This window comes from Onychostruthus taczanowskii, unplaced genomic scaffold, assembly GCF_017590055.1.
Source record: "Onychostruthus taczanowskii isolate IOZ18803 unplaced genomic scaffold, ASM1759005v1 scaffold52, whole genome shotgun sequence".
Taxonomy (NCBI): domain Eukaryota; kingdom Metazoa; phylum Chordata; class Aves; order Passeriformes; family Passeridae; genus Onychostruthus; species Onychostruthus taczanowskii.
Genome location: NW_024502791.1, coordinates 1,794,477 through 1,821,089, shown reverse-complemented (window position 1 = coordinate 1,821,089; position 26,613 = coordinate 1,794,477). Strand labels below are relative to the sequence as shown.

At 38.8% G+C, this 26,613-nt stretch overlaps 1 protein-coding gene across 1 annotated transcript in view; it reads right to left on the bottom strand.

Annotated features, from left to right (window-relative positions):
- The window catches only part of FREM1 (FRAS1 related extracellular matrix 1), a 56,599-nt gene extending 33,529 nt beyond the window's left edge, over positions 1–23,070 (bottom strand). The window contains exons 1-17 of the mRNA XM_041416521.1: positions 22,843–23,070; positions 17,658–17,752; positions 16,842–17,143; positions 16,150–16,346; positions 15,155–15,478; positions 13,640–13,748; positions 11,680–11,811; positions 9,761–10,105; positions 8,943–9,085; positions 8,179–8,375; positions 6,931–7,021; positions 5,745–5,912; positions 5,029–5,237; positions 4,148–4,241; positions 3,510–3,762; positions 1,602–1,799; positions 194–379 (exon numbers count right to left, since the gene is read on the bottom strand). Of these exons, the coding sequence (XP_041272455.1) occupies positions 194–379; positions 1,602–1,799; positions 3,510–3,762; positions 4,148–4,241; positions 5,029–5,237; positions 5,745–5,912; positions 6,931–7,021; positions 8,179–8,375; positions 8,943–9,085; positions 9,761–10,105; positions 11,680–11,811; positions 13,640–13,748; positions 15,155–15,478; positions 16,150–16,346; positions 16,842–17,143; positions 17,658–17,752; positions 22,843–23,070 (3,271 nt within the window). The remainder of the gene's footprint in view (positions 1–193; positions 380–1,601; positions 1,800–3,509; positions 3,763–4,147; positions 4,242–5,028; positions 5,238–5,744; positions 5,913–6,930; positions 7,022–8,178; positions 8,376–8,942; positions 9,086–9,760; positions 10,106–11,679; positions 11,812–13,639; positions 13,749–15,154; positions 15,479–16,149; positions 16,347–16,841; positions 17,144–17,657; positions 17,753–22,842) is intronic.
- Positions 23,071–26,613: the final 3,543 nt, after the last annotated feature.

The window sequence follows — 26,613 nt, the reverse complement described above, 5'->3', positions numbered from 1 at the left end:
ATTTGCATTGCTCCAGTCTCCCTTCGAACTCCTCCACAAAGTCCCACTGCTCTTTATTTGTCAGCACCTGCGTTCCTTAATAAGCCTGAATTAATGGCCACACCTGCAGCTGCACCACCAGAGCCCACTGCAGAACTTTCCACAAGCCCTCCAGATCTAATCTGCTTGATTATCCTAAATTGTTAAGACTTACCTATGCTTATTCCAATGTTGCTCTTCTCAAACCCAGGAGAAGGCAGTATGTTTTCAATGAAACCAAACTGGGGAGGAGAAACCAGCACAAACTCTAAGTCATCTGCAGTGGTGTCCGGGTCAGTGGCAAACAAATGTTTGGTAGTAAGGGCTGCTGAGGAGCCCTCCTCCACCACAAAGCTTGCACCTGTGCACAAAAAACATGTTAAGCATTATTGGTCATGAGCAGATTTTACTGTTGTTTTTGTTAATAAGAAGAATGGAAATAATAATGAAGAGAGGAAATACAATAAATACTGAATTACTGAGGGGTTTTGTTTTAATGTTTCTTCTCTACTTTCACCAACATCTCTGCTTTTGCCATCACAGGAGTAGAGAAGAAGGGGATCATGAAATTATTTTACTGGTTAAGTTATTAGCTAAGGTTTATATACTGCTCAAAAACAGTTGTTACCTCTGTTTGTCAGAGCATAAATTACATGAGAGCTGTTAAGAATTGCTCATAATGAACAATTTTTTATGCATCACTGCTTAATTTCCCTGCTGGGACAATGCTTCATTTCCAGAACATTACTTGTGTGAGTGCCTGCAAATTACGAAACTACTCATACACATGCTTAAATATTCTCTGAGATACATAACATATTCCTGATGCCTACAAACAAATTACATTGAAAGACACAAGCATATAGAAAACATTCTTTTAATATGTATACCACAGACCATGCTAAAAAGCCCAGGAAATTGATGGAAATGAGACATAATGGGCTGCAGTTGGACTACCTGTACATTATGAATGCTATTTCCATTTTAACCAAATTTATTAGATTCTGAAGAAAATGTGGCTTCACATCTGTGAAAATGTGGCTTCACATCTATTAATGTATAGGTTTTATCTTTATTTGCTAAAATAATTAAATATAATGATTCTGTCCCTTCATGTAAGGCCCAAATTTCTGATTTATGCTCTACACACAAATGTAAACAAATATCTATGTTTATGCTTTTGCCCTGTATAAACCTGATGCCTGTTGGACCATGAGTTCAGTTCAGGGACAAGGTATAGATCACTTTTACCTAGACACAGCTTACCTATGCAGCAATCAGCATGTAGACATGGTGGGGAGCAGATCTGAGCACTCTCATCTCTAACTGCATGCTTTAAACATGCAGCTGAAGAGCAACAAGCTCATACTTGCACTGGGAGCTGGATTGGGTCTTTGCATTGCACAAGCAAATGAAAATAAAATTGACGAAAATTCTGATACAAAACTTTGGTATGCTGATCGATCTCAACTAACTATTTCTAATGCTAAAAATCAAATAACAAAAAAAGCCACTCTGAGTCTTTAGCCATTACAGTACTAGGTAGCCCATTTTGTACTGCTATAGTGAGAGGAAACTTTCACCGGTTACAATTGATGGAGGCTGGTTGTCCACTGGAAGTATAGTGATGTTAAGGTCATAGACAGGAAATGGGTCATCACGTGAAACTGAAGGAGAAGGAGATCCCTCATAGCAGCAGTCTTTCACATCTAGGCCAGCCTCACCATCAGAGACAATCAAGGTTAAGGTCTCAATGCAAGGAGTCAGGCCAATCTCACCACCTGGGAAAAAATATTTAGAAGAAATTATTTACCAAAATTTGATGAAGACTAATTTTTATCCTGCAAGGACAATCTTCTATATCAAGTCAGAAGAAAAAGAAAGCAGCAGTAAAATTACTGGAATTCTGACTGGTGGGATGCTGCTTGGTTAGAGATTTGGTTTGTTTATAATTAATTTTAACCAGCTCACTTCTATGATATAATAAGAGGGTGTAAAAAGAGTCTTAGTATTATTATAATAATTATAATGTTATAATTGTAATATTATGATATTATGTTACATTGCAATAAAACAGCTAATAGTCCTCAAGATCTGTTCTTTGTGAACTAATGTATGTACAAAATTTTACATTGTGGGGAAAAGTGTTTTTTCTGCACTCCTTCTTAAGGAACGTAGGAAAATATTTATTTTATATCTGTGTCCCTCTATGACAAATGGTAATATCCATGCTCTTTCAAAAGAAAACTTTTTAATACAGCAAGTAATGCATGTATTCCTATATGCTTCTTATCCTTACAAAATGGACTATAACAGGGGCTGTACTTCATTGCTGTACTTTATTACGGTGCTGCATATTACGCCTATATGCAATCACATTTAAAATGTGGGCTAATACAGGATGGGGAACTGCCACCCCTTGCAAGAAGCATCTGTGGGCTCAGAGTATTCCAGCTGTCAGCACTTCTGGGAGCTGTCTTGCATTGCTGCAAGATACCATTAATAAGGAGCCTGGAAAGGAAAGTGACTCCCAGACTTCTCTTGTGATACCTACTGACAGCACATTTAATGTTAGAAATTTGGAGATGAAAACCACAAGTGGTACACCCTTGAAATAAAACTTCATTGCCCCTGCAAAATATTGTCATTGAAATACAGTTTGTGGTATCTTTAGAACACTGAAGAAAAATTTGTTGTTTGTGGTCACAATTAAGTACTTCCTTTTCAAACACCAGCTGTTCATTTTAGACAGTGCCAAGCTTGAAAATGTCACATCTATTCTCCATGCTAACACAGAATTACAGAATAATTAAACAGAAAACCAGAATGTTTAGAGAGGAAAAAGCCACTAAAGCTGTTATTCAGAGATATAGAAGAGAACCTCTTTTATCCCAATGAAAAGATAATAAGTAGGAAAGAGAGTTAACCAACCCTTGATTTCTCCCAGTAATTTGTTTTTTTTAAAAGGTGCTAACAATAAAACCACAAAATAAAGCCTTTTAAACATTTCTTTTCTCACTAGGAAAGTCAGAACTTCCTTTATCTTGTGGTATGGAAAGGCTATGAGCTGTCCAAAGTAGATAGCCTTCTAGACTGGAGAGGCAAGCAAGAAGTAAAAATAGGGTTTTTTTACTGTCACAAAACAAATGAAAATACTCTAGTTTGTACTTAATAATAATTTTGCCAAAAAAGCCCAAGATATTTTATCAGCAACAGTGAAAGAGCTCCTCCTGGATTATGGTGCTTCCATATACTTGTTCAAATATAGTTTTCAGTTCAAGCAGGGATTTGGAGAACACATTAAAACATTTTGTAGTTGTCTATCAGACAACTCTTTTTTAAAGCCAGTTTATTTTTTTCCCTAGTCACAACACATGGTTTCTAAGAAGCTCCTGCTGGAATTCTGCAAAGCCATTGATTCAGGGTAAGATTTTTTTTACTAATACTGGTCTGACCACCTTTCATTCTAATTCTGTCATTTGCTCACTTACTAGTGTGCTTGTATGTGACTAAACCAGCAATGACATCAGCTTGGAAGAAACGATCCACGGCAATGCCAGCTTTCCTCACCACCCCGTGGTAGGGCTGGTGGGCCAGCATGAACATCAGTTCCATGTCATCGCTGTCCACATCTGTGGCATAAATGTACTCTGAGGAGAGGACCACTTCTTCACCCTCCAGGCAGTGGAGCACGGGAACAAGGCCTGTTTGCATAACAGGTATCTCATCATTCACAGGCAACACCTAATCAGAAAAATAGTTTAAGCTTTTTTTACTCTTCATTTCAGTTGAAGCCAGTTGTTTCAGTACACTGCCTTGCAGCTCAAGCTAACAGTTTGATGCCACTGTCAGAATACACTGAGATTTCTCTACAAGTAAAAAGGAACCAGTTGAATTAAGAATAAAAGGCATTAGTAAACCAAACTAGATAATTATAGTTTAGTACAAAGTGCAAGTCAAATCTCCTCTTAAATTAGCCACATGAACCAGAAAACTAGGGTTGAAATGGAAGCCTAATATATCCATTATCTTCCAGTTTCCAAGGTAATGCAAGGACTTTCATAAGTCAAACTTTGAACCATTTGCCTCCACACAGACAATTGCTCTCAGAAATATGCAACACACTGACCTTGACCTGCAGGATGAACTCTACAAAATGGATGCCATCTGTGGCTGCAAAGAAAACATCGTCAGTGAGAGTCTCAGAGCCATCATGACGATATCTGTGGAAAAAAGATTACACAGCTGCACAAATTTTTCACAGGTAAAAAGAATCCATGCTTTCTGGTCATGCCTTACAATGTGATATCCCTCCCAGTATAAAAAGCTGCTCCCTGTGTAAGGGTGTACACCTAACGCTGCTGATTCTGAATCAGAGTTTCTCCAAAGTGTTTTTGGGGTCTCTTACAAGAAGAAAACTCCCAAAGTGAACCATTCATCAGTCAGGAAAAGGTTTCCCTAAGAATTTGTCATCTATGTCCTGGCTGCTTGTGAGGTGTTTACTAAACATGGTGGTAAGTGCCTACTTTCTAACAGACGGAAATAGAGCCAGGGAGCTCTAATTCTGCATGCATGTGATGTGTCTTGTTCTTGCCACTAATAAAGAAGCAAAATTTTCTTCTCTTCATTAATTAATGTTAACAAAAGTTTTCTTGTAAATGAACGGAGCTTAATAAACAAACTTTTTTTGAAAGGAAAAAGCTGGCACCATTGTCTTCTTCACAGGAACTGCATGGCTGAATACAGAATTTGTCTCCTCACCTGTATGGAGCAGCACTTTTACAGAGAAATCTATTTTCAGCAGGCATGCTCACTCCCATTTCCTGGCAACTCAACGGCTCATTTCATGGTGACATTGCAGTCCCAAGATTCAGCCAGCAATCTTGTCCTGGAGCAGCTCTGCCAGAGCTATGGTGAACATTGCTATGGTGAGCCCTGCACCACTTCAGGCTTTAGCTCATTCAACTGAGAGCCTCAGCTACCAAAGAAGACAGCCGCCACTCTTCTAACCTGACTGCCAGGGTATGCAGGTCCTCGCAGGAAAGCCTGTCACCTCCATTCATGGGAATGTTATCCAGCTCCACTACCCCATGCTGCGGCTGCTTCTGCAGGAGCAGGAAGAGATGCTCTCGTTTCGTGTCTGAATCAGAGATGAGAATGTGTCCCTCTGTAACAGGGCTCATGCCGCCCTCTCGCACTCTCAAATGGGTTGTAAAAACCTGCAGGGAGGAGAAAGGGTGAGCTTTCTTGTGCTGCTGCACCTCTATAAGGATGTGTGACACATTAAAAAAATATGCCAAAGAATATCTCTTTTCTGCTGTGTTAGGAAAAGCTAATGAAATTACCAACAGTGGGCTATAATATGTGCATGCTAGTTCTCATCCCATTTCTGGAGGCTTCTGATCTCCTTAGGCAATAAGCAACACAAAATGTAGGGATGCAGTTTTGCTAACCAAGATGCAACATATATGTTTTTGTACCAATATATAGATGCAAAAGGTAGTCCTCAGCTTAGCACAAAGAATGACTCACCAGACTTCACCAGAGAAGTACTCACCAGGTACTTCTATCCCAATGCAAGCTGTATGCAAGACTTTGAAACCCTGATCCCATGGAAAATTCATTTTTATCTCAGTAGAATCAGAACATTTCTCTGCATTTTGTTTCTACCCAAAGCAATTTCCAAGTCCTTCCCTCTCACTTTCCTACTCTACCCACCACCCTACCTCTGGGGCTTGATTGTCCACAGGAAGAATTGTAATATTGAAGCAGATCCCATACAAAGTGCCTCCATGCTGGTTACTGACAGAAAAAATAAACTGGACTTGCTGAGGTTCGGGTCCGATGTCCTGCAAGGGTGGCATGTAAGCAACTTTCATATAGTTCACAGCATGCTACAAAAAGAGAAGAAGGGTGCATGTAAGAGGAGATGATGGGGGTATTCATAATCCATGACATTAGGGATCTTTATCATCCCCTGTTTAGGTGTCATCCAGCCATCAAAATAAATTTTAGAGATTTTGCATGTACACTTTAGCTTCTAGCCATACCTTGACTAAAGGCATCTTTAGATAAAAATTAGGTGAGTACAGGTTCAAGTACTCAAACATGTAGCAAAAAATATAGATATGATTTAGAAGTGATAGCAGAGGTGATGGCCTGAGCTTCTTTATGGATCCCTTTCAAAATGCTGGTCCAAGGACCTTTTCTAACTGTGACTTTAAAATTAAAAATTCATGAAAGCTAACATCTCCCATAGCAGCTGAATTTGCCCTCATTAGTATGAATAATAAATGCATGCCCTGTGTTTCATGGTGAGGACAGTGATAGGAGCATCAAAATCTTGTGTCCAGATACCCACATTAGGCGCACGGTTTAGGGTCTTTAGGGTCAGAGCTCTCATTATGGTTCTGCAATGATCATTATGCCACTTTAACCATACAGCAGGATATAAAACAGCACACTTCAGCAATACTTATTTGTCAAACTACGAAAGCACGAAAATTGAATTACAAAATCCTGAAAAAGTCTGTTCCAGCCTGTTCTGCCCTGTACTACTGGTATCTACTGGTGAAGCCACTGAGGTGAAGCAAGAAGCTGTTCAAGATCTCATTTCCACATTTTGCATACTTTTTCATTCCTCTTTCATCATGTGGAGCCAAAATCAGCCATCTCAAGCAACTGTAGCCCCTACCGGTTTTAAGACATTTGTGTTTACATATTGCAAAACTGAAACATAATAGAAATTTGTTTTAAAATCTAGTATTGGATCAGCAGAATTTTGAGCTTCTTAAGCAGAGATTGTGATAGTACTGCTCCTCAGTTTTCACCTCTTGTTTTCCTGTCAAATGTACACATGTAACATTTGAAAATTGTTTAGAACTCATTATGGTATCAGGTAACACAACAAACCTGAGTAAATGACCGCAGTGCAAGAGCAGTAGGATCTTTGACCAGTTTGGGGATGGTGTCCACCATAAACAGCTTCCCAGCATCTAAGTAGCTGCACAAAAATATGTGTCACATTTTAGCTAGCAATCCCAAAGAGCAAGAAAAATAGCCATGTAACTCAATCTTGCCTTTCAAATTAGCTTCGCAATTCCAACTGGATTGAAAGGAAAAGCCTTTTCCTTTCTTCCATCCTTGTTATCCATTTTAATATTACCACAAAAAACTGATGAAAATAATTACTTTTCAGGATGATCATGAAAAATCACCTCATAAGCAAGGTCTGGAATTACTGCAAGTGTGTCTCTACACACCCCAGATACTATTTACACCACCTGCAAGTGTAGTCCATCACAGTATTATTATTACTTGCACACCTGCATTTATATTTAAGTGGAAAAATTAATTATTTCTAGTTTCACGCATCTTATAAACTCTGAAATTAACCCGTTTCCAGCAACCCAGCTTTCCAACAGCACTAACCAGAAAACTGGACAACCATGTGGCTATTTGACTGATGAGGAAAACATCCTTCTCCCCCAGCTACATAATGATCCTTTGCTGCTTGAGGTCAAAATTGAAAGCGTTAATCTTGAGTTTAAAGCATGCCATTTCTGTGTTTAAAACTTATTGTTTAGCAAATTGTTTCTGATGTTCTAATGAGATTACAGCACCAGTGATATAAACTGCTGTTGCACCCATTCGTTCCATACTTCCCTTGCTCCCACAGCGTGTTTTGCTTGTTTCCTGCTCCACATCTTCCTAGTCCAAAATCGGGAGTGTCTGATACATATTCTTAAAAAAGCTGCAGCACCTCCTGGTCTCAGTCTAAGGCAGGCACAGGTCAGCCCCATTCTAACAGTTAGAAGAGGTGTTGTGACTTGTGCTTGAGGCTGTACAGGATCCCAAAAGTCAGTGTAAAATTCATATCAAGCAAAAGGAAAGAAAATATTTCACAAGACTTACTTCTTATTTCTTGCTCAGTTATGAATTACCTATTTTTTATTACTATGTGTATTACTCTATTGCTTCAGGCTCTAGCTTACCCTTAATCATCAACAGGAGAGCTGCATCCAACTATTGTCACCTGCACTTTCAACAAACAGAGGAAGAACTTGAGCCACAAGTTTGTTACTGCCTGCCACTGAGGCTGCTGCTCTTATATGGGTTATTCCCCTGTCCCATGTGAAAGGTGTGTCAGGTTGCACCTACCCATAGGTGCAAGAGAAAAATGGGGAAGTTGTTATGGTGTATGTGAGCTCCCGGTCTTGCTCTTCCACATCTATGAAGTGGAGATGTTTCTTAGTTAGGTAAGAAATCTCAGTCTCCTTAACAACCAGGTGACGGGTCACTCCTGCAGCTTCTCTGGGTAGCTGATCATCCACAGGGATAATGTGAACCATCATCACCTGCAAATGGGGAGACAGTAGAATCATCAGCCATTGCTCTCAGTAAGAGAGTGTTCCAATTAGCTGTTTACCAAGGAGCACATAGAGGTGGATCACTGGACTGTGAGATACAGGATGTGGCAGTCATGCCATATCATCAGCACATGATTAATGGAGGTATATAACAGTTAAAAGCAAAGCTTTTGAATCTTAGAGGTTTCCCTTTAACTTAAATGCAAATTTCAATTCAGTATGTTGGGCTCTTGCGTGAAAAAATTAGTCTATTCTCAGATTACTTCAGGAGGGTTGTTTAATTTGTTTGTACTGTCCCCAAATAGGATTTGTTTTCAACATTTTGTTTTATAGTATAGGAAGAAGTCTTTTCTATGAACTTGACTCTATTCAGGGAGAGAATTACCCCACTGAGAGCAAGAACAAGAAATAGCCCTGAAGAACACAGTTTGTGGTAATCACTGTTATCAGAAAAAATCTATACCAATTTTATTTGAAAGCCAGTCAGAACTTGTAAAGATATCAGCCATTTGAAGAAAAATATTCAGGAGATGCAAAGATGCTTTCATTCCATACCTGTAGCTCTGAGAGATTTGGAGGGTCATGGCTATCACATAGCACAAACTCAAGGGAATCTTCAAATACTTCTCCTCCCAAATGATGATAATAAATCATTCCATTGAATAGATCCTTCTGAAGAAAACTCTTGACAGAATACCCTGTTGAAATGAAGAAGTCATCTTCTATTGAACACTACATGATTTTAATACTACATTAAAGTTATGCATTAGCTGGCCAAGTAACTGGGGAGGTATAATGTCCTCTTTTTCACCCTAACTGGAGAAAGTCCTTTGAAATGTTCTCTCATTGCCTTCCACATTCTCTGAAGATCACCATCAACTTCTTTTCTGTGTCACTTAAAGATCATTCAAAAAAATGAAGCAAAGAGGATGAAAGCCCTGTTCAAAAGTCAGTAGAGAATTTGCAGGACGAGCAGCTTCTACAGCCTAGCACAGGAATTTCTAGCTTTTTGCATGGAAGAAGATTTTTCTCATCATTTAGCATAATTAGGATCATGTCTTATCTCTGAGTTTGTCACAGATCCTTGCATGTAAACTAACCCCTGATTAGCCCAATACTTTTTCCAGAGTAAAGAACTGCAGGAAAATTGACTCAAAATTGAAACATTACAGGATAAATTGTGTACACAGGGACAGTTATGCTAGTGCAGAGATCAACATTAATTAGTGGTGGGGTTTTACACTACAGTGAAATAAGTCCAAATTTGCCATTATTTGTCCTGAGCCAAAATAAGGTGCCTGACTGGAACATTTACTGTATTTTTAATAGGAGGGGACAAAGAAAAGTGTACTTGAATGGATGTGCTTCATTACCTATCAAGTTTGGTTCTGGTTTCTTCAAGACTTCTCCAGCTTGTGATGGCTTGGTAATATTGAATAGTATGTAGTCATCACTGGAATCCATGTCCGAAGCATGAAGCATGGAGCGCTGAATCAGGATTGTCTGTCCCTCATGAACTTCAATGACCACATTGCTGATCAGAAACGGAGGGCTATCATCCTTAGGGAGGATATTTATTGGAAACTTGTGGCGAATACTTTGGGAGCCATCAAAAATTCTAAATACCACAAAGTCCTTGGTAGAATCACTGTCATCATGATGGTAGCGGACAACTCCGGCCTGAATGTCAGAGACGGTGAACATGAATCCTTTACCTCCTGTCAAATCAGTACAAGAAAACACATTAAAAATGTGTGGTTCAGCCCAGAAAAATATCTTTTCACTAATATGAAGATTATTGAGGGAGAGTGATGAGCAACAGATTGCTAACTAGAGAAATCAAATGTAACTTCACGTAACAAAGAAAAAGTTTGTAGGACTTGGAATAGTTAATAAGAATGCAAAATTTGTAACTGTGACAGCAGAGAAAATCCTCCAAATGTCACTAAAGGTAACTGGAAACATCAAGGAATTTTAACTGTGATTGTTTTCACTTTAATTTCAACCTCTACTTTCCTTTCAGAGCATTTTACAGGCATTTTAATAATCAAAGAATATATCAAAAAATATATATTTGTAATTAAAGATCAGGATTTTATTTCAAGTAAAATATAATGATGTAAATATTTTGGTATATTGTGGTTATGGTCTGTAATAAGACAGTTTTATACCTCTGCTTCACTAGAAATGTTATGCATACAGACAAATATTCAGGCAAGGTAAATGATTCAAGAACTGCAAGTGGCGCTAAAAAGCATGATCTCCCCAGGGCCGCCAAGAAAAAAAGCCAAACATTCCTCTAAGATTTTACAAAAAAAAAGACAATTGCCAGAAATTGTGGTGATCTTTTCTTTGGCATGAGGAGAGACAAAAGAGAATAAGGCGTAGTCACTGGAGATAAAATTCCCACCTCTGGCTGGTGCATGGTAGCCTGAGAAACCCTCAAATGCAGTAGCAAGGGCAGGACTGCCACCAGGAGATGGGCCCTGACAGGCTGCACAGTCTCCCTAATACTATCTCTGGGGCTGAACCCACTCAGTACTGCTGACAACACACAGTTCCTGTCTGTAGCTTTGCAGGAGGATGATCTTGCAGACACTAGACTGCTTGTCAGGAGTTTCCTGGAGTTAAGTTTACTTCTGAATAGTTTCTATGTCTGCTATATTCAAAACACCACCTTTCTTTTTCTTTAAATAATTTTTTTATGTCTTTAGGTTATGCATTTTACATTAACACATTATACTATCAAAAACACTCAGCATTGATAGTGGCAACGTGTTTCCACCCTGCCAAGAGCAGAGTGGTTTCCATTACATAACCTTTTTCCCAAGCACTGTGATGACTGATATGCTGGAGAGCAAAATTAGTAATATTGATAATGCAGAAGGCTAATGAGTTAGAAGTCTAATTTAATTTCAACTTTTTGAAATAAACCTTAAAGCTGCCAGTTACAACTATATCCAAATGTTGTCTGTATTTGCCAACAAAATAAAATCATTTGGCGCTCTTTAACATCTGCAAGCCAAAATGTAAGAACAGAAAATGTATTTACTGTGTTTCTTCCAAATCATGTTTCTCAATGAAAGCATAGCTGATTTCTTTAAAATTTTGCCTTGGAGTGTAAACATAGATTAGGAAAGTAAAGGCTTAAATACTGAATTTTTTGAACATTCCTGTTTTAATACCCATGCCTAGTGTGGTTGTAGCAGGGGAAGGTGGTCAGCAGAGGGAGCAGAGCTGTTGTTTTTTCATAGAGGAGATTTTTCCAGCATCTGCAGTTGAGATTACCTACCTCTGACTGACAGCCACCCATGCTGTAAGCCATCAACTGTGACCAAGCGAACATTTTGGATGTCATCATTGTCTACAATTTGGAAGTGCTGCCATGTGATGGGTCGGGATTGTCCCTCTAGGAGGTTGAGGCCTGCAAAAAGCAGAGGATTACGTCACTGTCAGCATCTAATGCTTCTAAAAGTGTTTCCAAGCAGGGGAAATATCAAGAATATTTAATTCTATCTGCCCACCTGTGTGTGAAAGCCATTCTAGTGGAGGTTTAGAAATTAGGAAAAATTTCTACCCTGAAAGAGTAATTTAGCTTTGCCACAAGCTCCCCAGGACAGCAGTGGAGTTACCATCACTGGAAGTGTTCAAAAAACAAGCAGTCAAGTTGCTTAATGATACAGTTTAGTGGGCATGGTGATATTCAGATGAAGATAATTTTGGAAGTTCTTTTCAACCTTAACACTTCTATAATGCTGTGATTCTAATGCCGCCTAAAAGTCTGATAACAGCTTCTGGTATACTTGAATTTTTTCACTGTCTTTAAGGAATCTTTTTCAGAGAAATACCAATTCTGATGTTGCAGAATGCACCTAGTGCAGGTAGTTTCACATGCAAATTGCACATTGTGTCCTGGATGGGGGGAAATAACTGGAGCCCCGGGCAAAGAACCATCAATGGGCACAGACCCTTTGTCTAAAAGAGGGCATGGAGTGTGGCTGGTCACCCAGAGACTACAACAAAGAACAAATATCACCACTGGAACAAGTACACACAGATTGTGGGGTTATAAAAGTCAGGGATTCCTTTGTTCAGGGTCCCCCCCTGGAGACGCCCTGCTTGAGCTAATTTTGTGCTGCTCCACCACAGTTAAACCACATAAAGGAAGCAGACAGCTAGGATTCTGATATGGGAAACCCAGACTAAGCCAGTAACAGAAAGTTTTCTGTTTGTGTGTGTGTGGTGAGTGTAGGAAGTCAAGGAGGACATCCATCAGGTCACTGGAGCCACCTGCAGTGAATGGCTTCAGTCCCACCAGTGAAAGTCTTGGATAGTGCAATTGTGGCTCACAGAGAGGGGTGTCTGAAAGGTAAGGCAGGAAATTTCCTTGACATCTGGTTTCTAATTATCTGATAATCTAATGAGGCGCATTTCTGGACACTTGCAGTGACAGGAGCATTGCATCTGAAATCTCACAATGTCTGAAAATGGGCATTTAGATTCTTTAGTGAGTTTGCAGTTAAAAACATATGTTGATCTTCCTGGCAGAGGACGGTGCTCCTTCTTAATTTGCTAGTAATTTCAGGTGAGGTTTCTCCAGAAGACATGAGGTACCTTTTTCTCAACCACTTTCCTTTTCTACTGCAGGAAAACTGCACGTTCCCTGGTGTTAATTTCTAGACATGTTTGATCTTATATATATTCTTTTTGATGATTAAATATCAATGCACTCTAGATGAGAGACTCTGTTCCCTTTCCAGTGCAGGCATTATAAATCTGTTTGAATTAGACCTAACCATGCAAGGTTTCCAGGCTTTAAATGCTGGTGGTATATCATGCCCTTTTTCCTAGTTGTTAATTTTTGCACACTTCCACTTTAAACAATGCCAGCTAGCCTCAGTCTTTCCCACATGCTACCCCACTCTTCCTATTCCATCATACACTTGCCCTTAATATTAATACTTTTTCTATGTACAGTTCATTCTTCAAGAAAATGCTGTATAAATAAATCACAGTTTTCCTGTAATTCCATTTTTTCTTTATTTTTCATTCCAGTTAAGACATTAGATCTTTTTCAAGTTGTTGTAACATGTTCCTTCTAGAATGGATATAGGGGAAAATAGATTTCTGCTCTTTCAGTTTAATGATCCTTAGACTTCAGGTGTAAATCTGATTTTTAGAGCTTTGTTAAATATGTGTGTCAAAATGTTATTAATTCTGAAACAAAATTAACTTAGCTTAAGAGATCTCACCTGTATTCCACGAAACTCGAGGGGCATTTGTATCTGTTGTTCTGATAGAAAGATGGACAGTGATTGGTAAACTCCTCTCAAAGTAGAAGTCATGCACCTCAAACTCCACCTGTTGTGACAAAAAATTATTGAAAACTGGAAACCAAATGTGCTCCAAAACACATATAGTGCATTCTCTCCTGAGAGGTCTTACAGGCGTCTGATAATATGTTAATTAAAAAAACTTGATTTAGCTTCTAAAAAGAGCCACAGAAGTTCTGCACAACACTGAGTATCTGCCTTCTTTGCTCTTTGCAGAGAATTCTGTGAAAATTAGTGCATAGTGTCTGCAATTTTAATTTTATTTGGGGTACGGTTAAGTCATCAATTAATATGGAGCTTTTTTAACTAGTAGTAATAAAAAGTGGAGGAGATATTTCCTGCTCTTTTAAGATGTGTAGGACCAGAAATAGATATGACAGAAAATATATGTGCTAGTACAGAAAAAATAAAATTAAAAAAAAATCAAACTCTTGAGTTTTCAGACTCCAGAACTGTCAAGTTCTTGAACCTGCAATCAGACAATGCGGAAAGCACAACAGAGATGAGACACTTAAGGAGCAGATGTTTTGGAAGGATGTCTGGTCCTCACTTTAAGGAAACAGAGAAAGGAGCTTCGTGTGACAGCCAAGAAAAAAAAGTGAGACAAATCAGCATCAATTGCCAGTTACTGTTGCTGTTGTTCTGCTTTCCAGGCAACCATTTCCTCAGCTTACCTTGCTCTGATTTCCTGTTTATTCAGTTTTATTACTTTAGTACCAACTATTTTGCTTTGATTGGATAATACCTTAAGTAACTTATCAGACAGTTACTTCATAACTTACTCAAGAACATGCAGACAGAAGCCTGATCTTATTCATCATTTGCATCATGCTCTCTGTGTTAGTGACTTGCTTTTACTACTCCCAGCAGGAACTGTTGGGACCCCCTTTTTGTTATCCCTAAACCACCATTATCACAGTATCACAGCAGGTAGGCCGTAAGGCCTAAGAGCAATCCTGGCCTTTAACTGGTCTATCTTTCATGACTTTAATTATGTCACCTCTGCACAGGTCACAGAGATCAGTAACATCATGCAGGGATAAAGGCTGTGTGGAAAAGGCACCATTGATCTTTCCAAAGACTTTTGAGTAGATTTACAAGCACTGTTATTTCACTATTCCTCTTACTAAAAAAAAAAAAAAAAAAACCCAAACAAACCACACCTGTTTAGGTATTTCTCATTTAGAGGGGATAAAAGGTTTTCAGTACAAAGAAATTCTTATGGAGTGAGCAATAAACATCTATTTTTTGTTAGTTAAGATGATGTGTCATAGGAGAAAGCAGTAAAAGCTTTTGCCTCTGCTCCTGTATTGCATATGGCTTTAAAAACTTTTTTCCCTGAAAAATATACATCACATAGTATTACATTTATTTCCATTTTACTTAATCTTAAGGAGGTGAAAACCAGCAAATGTTCACACATTGCACTGTTACCTCATAATTCCTCCTCTCTGTGTGGCTGTTATTTGGAGGCTGATAAGCAATGAGCATATCACTGAGATCCTTCCACGTGAAGGAGCCAATAGGTTTTGTGTGGTCAGAGAGGTGAGTGATAAAGCCTTGTGGAGATGGCTTGGTAATGTTGAATATAAGCAGAGACTTTGGAGTTTCATTGTCTTCAGCATCAATGGTTGTGGTTGTAATAGGGGTTAAAATAAATTGATCTACTTCCAGGATGAATTTTGCCATTGGGGCAGCTTTGGGTATTTGGTTGGGAACAGCACCTCTAATGTGAACAGGGAGCCATGCATACTCCGTCTACAACAGGAAAAAAATGACACAACTGAAAAAGCAAAGTAAAGTGAAAAAATAAATCAAATTTCTTCTAGCTTCACACAGCAAATCAGGGTACATGTTAAAGCAATAATTATTTTGAAAAGAAAAATTGAAATATTTTAATTAGAAAATGACTAGAGTAAATATTGAGACATCACGAATATGACTTTCAGGTTCACTAGTCTTATTTGTGTCCTTAATTTGGAGCTGAAATGACTTACTTAATTTGATGTGAGTTTAATGAACAATTTTATCTGACAGAAACATGCACAAGCTATTAATTATTATTAACTGAATATGTTCACAGAGCTCTTAACTTATAATTACTGTGTATGCCGAAGTCAGTGCAGATCATGCTGTATAAAATTGTAGAATTATGCCAGAATAAATTTTTCTCTCGGGATAAACTACTTATGTCTGGCAGTAATCAATCAGAGGTATTTCTCTGTAGCCATAATGGTCTAATCATAGAGGCATGGAGATAATGCCTTTCATTAGCTTAACTGGCAAATTTCTAAGAACTGAAAAAATTTAATGACTCCCTATCTCTCTTCAGATGTTACAACGAGGAAAAAAATTATTAAAAAAGGAAACAACAATGACAAAAACCACAGGATGACAATCAGACATTATAAACTTGCATAAAAACCTACCTTGTGCAGAGTTTTGCTTCTGCTGTCTGAGAGATCCAACCTCACAGGAATATAATCAGTGTCAGGCGAGGGGGGGTCAAGGTGTCGATACTGAATTCCCATCCTCAGAAATTCTTCACAACTCATCTTTTTGTTGCTAATGTGTCCTAGTCCCAGTGTACAGCTCCCATTTCTGCACCATTGGCCCAAGCTGTGCTCTGTAACCCAAAAGCAACAGTGAAAGTTACCAGAGCAGAAACCACCATGGGGAACCTGCCCATGTAGATAAAGTAACTCTGAGAGAGACAGTGTGATGAGAAGTAGGGCTCTTTTCCTTAATATGTCCTACAGGATTTTGTTTTCATCAGATGTCTTCCAACACCACCCTACCTTGGTATTTTGGCTAGGTGCTGCCTCCAGCAACCACCTGTGCTGTTTCTACTGAGTCTTGGCACACACAAAGCTGTCACATTGGTCCACATATCTATGGGCCAGAAACAGATTCCAGTCAAGGAATTATTGACCCAGATTTGTGATCTACATGGTGCCTCACAAAACTTCATGTCCCTTTCATACCCACAGTAGCTCAAGCTGTTCATTAAACTTCACACGACCCACCGTTACACAGCATGTCTGAAACAACCCACTGCTCCAGACTTAATCTGCTGCGTCTCTTTGAAGGTGCTAATGCAAACAACAAAAGCACATCATACTAGTGCCAGGGAAGAAGCTCCGTGGCTGATCTCCACGAAACTGCCCTTGCTGCTCTTTCCCGGTGATAAGCTGGCCATGAGCAGGCAGGTGAGTTTCCGAAGAGATTACGGAAATGGTGCAATCCAGGTTTATCTTCCTGTCATAATCAAAGGTGAGGACATTCTTGTCAATCACCCTAGACAGACCATAGTATTCAGGGACTTCCAAAGCATGGGAGCGCATTTTTATGATGTTACAGTCTGGCTCAAGTAACTGCACATGAAGGGTGAATGTTTCTACAAACGTTTCCGTTTCTGTAAACCTGCAAGTGACAGAAGAAAATTAGTACGCTTCATGCCATCTTCTGTTGCTTTGTGATTTGGGCATTGTTCTCATCTTCAAAACAGAATTACTTGAACTGATTTCTCTCTTGTGTGCTCAAGTCTTGAATCACCACCCAGATCCTACTGCTCAAATCCCCCTACTTATAAGGGTGTGTGTGTGAAGGAAGAGGTTACTCTCATGTGTATATGAGAGTGTCTGTCCCTATCAGCAGGACATCAGAGAACCTGCAGTACTCTGAAAGTGCTATTGCCACTTTCCATAGCATAAAGAAAAATCACTGGCTTTGTGTAATAAGCCAGAAATACATATTAAATGAGCGTAATACACATTAAATGAGCGTATCTGCAATACATGGTGAGAAATGTTTCTGTAAACAGATGGTCACTTGTTGGCTAATGATGCAGCTACTGGATCTAAGTAGTTACAACGTGTACGGCAGAACATGCCTTAACTGTAAAAAATGAGCTGCTGAAGTGTGATCTGCTGCTTACCTGTACAGCCTAAGCATCACCATGTCTTCATCTAAAATTGGACATCCATTGTGGGTATATTTGACTTCATTAGGAAGGAAGTGACAGTCAAAAACCTATAAAGGAGAAAGAATAGACTGGCATCACACTGCCAAAGATGTTAACTTCACAACCCCTGTTCCATTTTTCTCTGAGTGCCTGGAATACCTCAGATTGAGAAAATGTTTAATATGTAGTTCATTTTTATGAACAGGTATTCACCTGTACTGTAATCTGCCAGTGAGAGTCAGAGAAACCACGTAACATGGAGCTGCCTGTGCTCCACAATCAGAAGGGCAAAGGTCATAGGTGATTGTTTCAGGCTGCCAAGTCCCTCCAAGCATAACAAATAATTTGACCTCATCTTCTTTACCAGTGCAGCCTGCGGAGTTAAGGTGTAGATACACCCAGCAGTACATACAACTGCAGTGGTGCTGAAAAGCCAGCAGGTCCAGCATTATAACTTGAGATTTATTGACTTTTAAAATTGCTTATGACAATAGTTGATTATATAGTAAATCTTGTTTTATTTCCACTACAACTATACCACAAAAGTATGACCCAGTGAAACCAGTGAAATTTCTGTTAGAAACTTCGCTAATTTAGGACTGTTCCCAGTTTTTGTGATACTGATTTTGTACCAGAAGCTCTTTTCTAGATCAGACATCATCTCTGTGTCATACAAACATCCAGCCCCAAAATCAGTGTAATCCACAGCACAAAAGCAAGCAGATACCCATGTTTTCCTACCAGCTAATTCAAAATAGACTAATTCTTACAACATACCTGATACAGGCAAAATTTGTGAGTCTGTCTGGCCACAGACTAACCATCTAAGACAGACACGTCTTTCAGGCAGATTGATTTATTTAATGGTTGGTTGGCTTGTTAAAGTAAGGCAATGAGGAAACATGCCTAACACAAATAGAAAAAAAGGTTGCTTTGACACACCCATTCTTTGGAAAAGGAATTTGGATTCTGAGGAATACAATTTCCATGTTCTCAAATACTGTAAATGGCAAGACTGGCAATTTGTAATTCCCGTGCAGTATTGTTTCTTTAGCAAAACACCAGCTGAAAGCTCCTAGCATTGGTAGACTGTTAACCTTGTGATAACAGTGAATCCCTATAGTCCACAGAGGATGGAAGATGCTCATATTTCATATCTACAGAGAGAAAAGGTCTATTCCAGCCAGCAAGAAACCAAAATCACTGCATTTCATAAGCATTTCACTGTGAATCTAAATGTAGTTTTCATTGCATTTTTTGAGGGGCGGTATTCACAAATGGTTATATGGACTTCCACAGAATAAAATTAAATCTGTTCAAAACTCACTAACAGACATAATGAGGCCATAACTAATAGCAGTTAATATATGTATATGGCTGACTTACTAGCCACTTTTTTTTCAAAAAAGAAGACGTAATTTCTTAATGACAGTAATTTTTTTAAATATGACAAAATCATGAAAATAGAAGGCCTTGCATGAATTGTCTTCATTTCCCCAACTACTTTAGATGATGGTGAAACGCCTGAGGGATTTTATAAGATTCTAAAATTTTGACTGAAAGTGTAGCTCATATAAAAAAACTTTGGATGCTCTGACTTTCAGTGTAAAATTTATGTAATCATTTAATTCTAAATTAATTGTTAATACATATTTAACTGAAGCACCTCATTACCCCCTTGTGGATTTACATTAAAGGATTTAAGAATTATTGAACTTTGTTTCTTTTCAACCATTACACAGAATAGAACTTACATCCTTCTGTAATGGAAGAATAGTTAGAGTTTCTCAGCTTTCATTATTAGTGGAAGGGTCTACTTCCACTCAAGTCATTTTCAGGTGCTCAAAAAACATGATCAATTTTCTATATTCCAAGCAATATTAAAATTAATTTATTGCCTGCTTTTAACTTTCATCAAGATGTGCATTGTACAAAGTCTTTTTTTTTTTTTTTGGTTGTTTGTGTTTGGTTTTTTTAAGTGGTGAGGTAGTTGATTTTCAGACATATATACATGGATTAATCTCATGGAATAATCTGTGGTGATATGAAAAGTATGCTTGGGTTTATTTGTTGGGACTGCTTAGAAAGCAAGGACAAGAATAATATGTGGAAAACAAAATTACTCTCATATGATTAAAGTTTTGACTATGTTGTGGTTGTTCTGTTATGCATTATTTTCAAATGCCATGGAAATATGTTCTCTGCTTTTTTTCAAATAAAATCAAAAAACATATATTTTTCTTACTTAATGTCCTTTCTTTCTTAGTAAAAACTAACATAAAGGAACATGATGTTTAAGTAATAAATTGGATAGTCTTATGTGATAGTCTACAAAAACGGAAAATAAAATTAAGCTGTTATGTTATATGCTATTTTAAAGAAAAAAAATAAGTATATTATATACAAAAACCACTCATACTGTAGCTTCAGAAGCTTAATGTTGTACACTGCAAGTAAGATTCTTTACTGATGTAAATCAGTGTAGAGCCCTCAAAGCCAGTTGGATTTTGGTTACACAAGGGTGTTGTGGAGGACAAGGCCAAAGGTTTTATAGAAGTCCAGATAAAAGAGCCCTTCCCTTGATGAGCCCACTGATGGAGTCACTGCATCACGGAAAGCCAATGGGTTTGTCAGGCAGCGAAGCCATGCTGGCTGCCCTTGCTGAAGCCATGCTGGCTGTCTGAATCAACTCCTTGTCCTCTGTGTGCCTTAGCACATCTTCTGGGAGGATCTGTTCCATGATTTTCCTAGGCACAGAGCAGAGGCTGACAGGTCAGTAATTCCCAGGAAAGATCTACCCTTTTAAAGGACGAGTACCATGCCCATCCTCACCTGACTGCCATGACTTTTCAAATATTTTGGAATGTGGCTTCACAGCTACATCATCCAGTTCCTAAGGACCCTGGGATGCATCTCACTGGGTCAAATTATATCAAAGAATTAATGTCCTTATTTTTAAGATATCATTAAGTTCCAAATCTTAATTGGTAAAAAAAGATTGGAAAACTTAGAACCTTTCCACAAAGATTTGTTACCACTGATTGACAGCCAGTTTATATGTGTATTGCTTTGCAAAAAGAAACAATCTGCTTTGCAAAAAGAAACATCTGGTTTATGTTTCCTGATATGTTTTCCTTTTGTATGAACAGGAACTTTAATTGTCTATAAATTCACTGGGTAAGACAAAGAAAATCTAAATATTTTCCTAATTACGGTTGAGCTTTGGATTTTTCCACTTCAACTGCTTTTCAATTACAATTTATAATTAAATTGTCATACATTCCTAGAACATTACTCAATTTGATAGATGTAAACCAGACCATACCAGAGACATTGTCTGGCTGCAGAGTTTCCTGTAGAAAGATCATGAGTGCCACAAGGAGATCTGGACTCTGGCACCATTTTTTCAGGAATGGTGAAAGCTCAGGCACCACTGGCAGGCACAGTCTTTGTCCAGCCTGGTACCACTTGCTCAGCAGAGCTCTTCCCTCTGCATGTGTGCCTGCAACTTCCTCACTCAACTCCCTGGGCAGACCTTCAGGGCAATGAAAGAACAGGGGCTTAACAGATGGGGGGCTGGGACAGGGGAGGTCTTTTGGAAAATAAGGTGCAGTGAATGCACATTTCCTGGGATCTCTTGAAAAGGATCTCTACCTATGTGCTTGAAACATGTTGGGTTACACAGGACAAAGTGGATATTTCAAAACACTTGGGTCCTACTGCACATAAAAGCTGAGGCAGAAATTAAAAGCAAAGTTACTCCTCAGCCAGACAGATTGCATACAGAAGAGGTTCACCGTAGGTTTCACATGTAAGTCCTTCTTTCCCTCCTCTCCTTTAGCTGGTGTATTATGAAAAATTTCCTTATTGAAAGGTTGGTCAGGTATTAAAACAGGTTCTCCAAGGTAATGGTGGAATCACCATGCTTGGAAACATTCAAAAATTATATATAGGTAGGTCTTAGGAACATGGTTTGTAGTGCACCTGGCAGTGCTGGGTTAATGGCTGGACTCAATGTTCTTCGAGGTCTTTCCAGCCTTAATAATTCTATGTTTGTATGAGTCAGGGACCAACCTATACTGAAGAAGTAGAGGTGGGGTACTGTGGTCAGTGTCCCTGGGCTGGCAGAAAACAAGCCCTGGGTGGTTTCAGCAGATGCCCTACACTACATAAGGCCAGTCTCTAGAGAAGATCACACGTTGTCCTGCCCATCACCTCCCGTTTTCCCTGGTATGCCTCTGCTCCCTAGGAGTGCTGATTCAGCTAAAGTGCTTGTCAGTTGTTTGCAAAAATAATACAGATGACCAAGCCAGAAGTTTTGAAAAATCTATTGAGATTGGTGCTCCTTCGTCTACCTTCACAGAAGCCACTAAAAACCCTGGAAAGGAGGTTAAAAACTATATTCATATACAAGCACACAAAAATATATGCTGTGGCATATATTTTTCAAACACCAAAGCCTGCTTGGTTATGAACCACTAAAACTATTTGTCTTCCATCTATAACGTTACATCTTCATGACAAATGTGTTCAACTCCTTCCTGCTATAACTCATGTGGGCAAATTGTAAAGCAGAGGAGTAGCAGAATGATAATGTGTGAAATATACTTCATTATTCCTACAAGCTCAACATTTGAACAGAAAACAGGGGAGCTTTAATGTATTTGCCATCTGCTAACAATTTGGCTGTTGCAGAGCAGAACAAACAATGCTGCACACAATGTGCTTATTGTATGTGATTATTTTTTTCTTAATTGGTCCTTAAGAAGTGGCTCTGTCAGTAAAATTCAAAATGCTCTAGTGGGCTATGCATTATTCAAGGGGCACTGGTTACCCTCCTGGGAGAAAAATAAGCAGCTGAGAGACTGGAGGATATCTTCTAACTGGAAGTTTTGTAATACCCATTCTTCACTTGTGAAAGGAGACTGACCAGACTCACTTCTGTGCACTCGTGCTACTGAGCTCAGCTTTTGGATTTCAGGTTTGCAGTTCTCTGCCAGCTGTCTACTTAAGCAAAAGGTTGAGTCTCACACACCATTCAGTTTCATGCTTTTTAGTCACTACCCAAAAGAAGAATAAAAATCAATCAAGCAGCTCCTTTTCTTTTCTCCCAGACCTGCACACACTAACACTCAAGGCAGCAAAACAGCTCAAATACCTGTGGAGTAAGTTTCCCAACCCTCTGTGTTATTGGCTCGTTGATCACTTCTACTTTGCAGACATCTTTCTGTCTGGGGATGGAAAAGTTGAGGTCTTCTTCTGACAGGAAGACAGACTGTCCTTTCATCACTTTCACCCCAAGGTTCACACTAATAAAGGAGGAGCACACAACTCTTAACACAACAGGCAGCAATAGAAACAGCCAGCCTTTCTCAAAGGGCTTCATATTATAAAGGGGTGCCAGCTGTTTTCACCAGTGAAAAAATTTCTTAACAAAAGGAGTCTTCTTCCTCCACTAGCAGATTTTCACCATGTAATGAAGGCATTATTAGTCACAGATAAAAAATGCATGGCATGTTTTCTATAAATAGGTTCTTCTTGACTGAAATTTGGGCAGTTATTGGGCAGATATTTTGGAAATATCCTTAAGTTTTTATAAAATTCATTGGTCAAGCCTGACAAAATGATGAATGTGTTTTCAAGGTTTGTTAATCCTGAAAAAAAAAAAAAAAAAGAGAAAGAAAATTGCTATAAGACATTAGGCATAGGATAAAAACAAAACAACACATATAAAATACTTTCCACCATTTCTGATAAATGCAGTTCATTTCAATACCATTCAGTGCACACATGGTTGGAAAATAACAGACAACCCCAAAGTCTGAGAAAAATTCAACAGAAATAAAGAAGACAAGATAATATAGAAAATAAATTCTCATGCACCTAATACAGTGAATCTTCATCTTTCATGTTTATAACCTCATAAGAAAATAATTTTTTTTCTGGAATTAAACAGGCATTATTGAAATCCTTTTAAAAGTCTAATTTCTACAATTCTCCAAAGTAACTGAAGTTACAGCCCAAAGAATAGGAAGTGATATTGATTTAATTAAATTTGAGAAGATCATAAGAATTCCAAGACAGTAAATTGTCAACAGTCCTTTAGTTTTTGTAAATTTTTAACGCCCTAATTATTCGCAACAACCTTACAACCAACAGTGAAGTTTCCTGAAAGTGAATTAAAAACCAAATCCTTGTATGTCTTTATTTTCTATGTTGTTGTTATTAGGTAAGTGTTCACTCCACTGTTTCTGGCAGAATGGTGTTCTGAACAGCCTCTAACTGAATGCATGTATCCACTCAGACTTAAACTTCACTGAAAAACAACTGGCAGTTCAGAAATTCTGTAAAATTATTCACTTCCAAAAGTTAAACAAGACAGATCCACTCACTTCATCACATGTTTAAGATTAAAGATAATGAGTCTCACATACATGTAAAGTAAGATGATGTTGACTATGTAGTCTGGAATGCAAATTTTTACTCTAGTTTTCTAGGTATTTATCTGAAAGTCTTTCCATTTTGGTTTAAAATATTGAAACCATACCAGTATGAAGAAAATCTGAGAGAAAATGTAGAATTCTAGCCAGTGGAAAAGGAATGAAATTCATGGTAGAAAATTCATATAAGAAAATAATCAGAAATTTTAGTTTCAGACTAGGACCTGGCAGTGCTAAGGGGCAGTTAATGACTCTGACGCATAGACCTGGTGGTTTACGTTTCATGAGAAAGCCACTAACTCTCTGCTCCATAATAGCAGGCTGAGGAGTAGAAATATGGTGCAAAATAGCTTTAATCACAGGCATTTTCTTACATGGCACTTAGTAAGAAATTTTAAAATTAAAACCCGGATAGTTTTGAGTTTCTCCACTCCAGTGTGGATAGCTATCATAAAACGATGCCAAAGTTGAGAGATAGGTTCATCATCAGTTTGAAAATGACACTCATGCAGAGACATCTGCATCTTGGCTTTGCTACACCTGTTTCTGGTGCCTGCCCCATAAATCCCAGCATGGAATGCAGCTGTAAACCTTGGGTGCAGGCAGTGGTTTCTATGCTGCCCTTTCCTGCATCAAAAACAGAAGAGAAAGTGTACAAGAGGAATCAGAAGCATTTTGATCAATTTTATGGTGGATGTATGAGACATTCTCTGCTACCAATTTGGTCGTGTTGTCACTGTGTATTACGGTCTTGCTTTGACTACTTTAAGGTGCAGATAGACCTCCTGTATCATTATGTATTTGCCCCATATGTTGCAGCCACTGGCCTCTACCTGGATGCTGTAGGACTGTCTCCTCAGGTGGCCAAGTGAAGACCTTGGAAGTACAACCTCACTTTCTCAATTACTTACACAATCATAGCAAGATGAATGGCAGGAGATTCTTTCAGCACATAATGACAACAAAAATGAGAATGTTTTGGGGTGAGTGCCAAGGTATTAACATCCTCCCTATCTGTGAGGAAGGTCATTGCTTCAATGAAGTCATGTGTGTGATACATGGTATTTATACTGATTGACAGTGTTCTGCTCTTCAGCAGATATACAACTGCTAGTGATGCCACTGTCACATTTTGTGGCTGCTTTGAACTTCCTTACAATCTCCTTACTTCTCTGCCCTTAATATCACAGCTGAACCTGATTCTGCTCTGCTGCTCATTGCTACATCTCCTGCGTCTGCAGAATGGACATACAGCTAAGGGACTGTTTCATTCCAAATTCCAAAATATTTCAGATGTACTTAGTGGCCTAATGAAATAATGGTATTCACGAAAAACAGAGAAGGAAATTAATCTGTTTTCTCATCAACTTTCTAAGGGTCTGTCTATATGCCAAAACAACAGAAACAACTGAAACAACTGAACAACTCCAGGTGCACTGTGTGAGTACAAGCTCACAGAAAGTAACCAGCTTTGGTCCCAGAAGCAAAACAATCATGTGAGTTCCGTGACACATCATATAACTAGTTGTTATTCCTCAGTGGGGATAGAGCTTATGATTTATGAGGAGGGGCCGACACAGCTGGATTTGTTCAGCCTGAAGAAGAGAAGCCTTATTGCTTATTTTTGGACTTCTAACAGAATAGTGCCTGGAACGCAAGGAAGAGACATACAAACCCACTCAAATAGCAAAGCTTATATAGTAAACAACTAATCAAGGCCCGAGTTGCTTGATGTGACTTTGAAGCCAAATTTGCCATGAAACTGGCTTTTCCTGGAAAAACAGGTAGGCACAGTTACCTGCAGAGGTCATTTTCACCCGAAGTCATGTGCTGACTCTAAGCTGAAAAGGCAGAGCCATCTGACTGCTAAGATCTAAATTAATAACCTGGTGTATTTTTGCAAAGCACAGCGTTATACTTTGCCACCTGTCCAATAACTCCCCTGAGATCCAATATAAAGCCATACTGGTATAAAAAATGTGGCAACAAGCAAGGAGATCTCCTTTCCCATAATTAGAGGCAATTGGCCAAGCTGGCTCTGAGATCTGGAAAACTAGAAGATAAATCCTAAAGATGAGCCCAAGGCATTGAACAAGGCATACTTGGCAAGGGGAGCTCCAAGGAGCTACTCCTCTGCTGGCAGCTCCTGCCCACTCAGCAGATGAGCCTGGGGGAAGGCAGAGGGAGAGGGAGAAGGGGCCTCTGAAGAGGCAGCGAATGTGAGTCTGTAGAGCTGACAGAGGGACACACCAAACCAGGGACAATGCAGAGCATGGTTTCTGTTAAAAATTGCCTCCAAGTGCCAGAACTGGTTTTCCCTCAGGGCTGCTGATGCACATGTGAGAAATTATGCAATGGTTAATTACAAACATAACAACTAGTGAGTCTGCCTGTGAGCACAGCTACATTGATGTAAGTAAAAGAGTAATACAAATTATTTAGGTAGCCATCTACCAACATAAAACAACTGAAAGTAGAATTTGAAACAG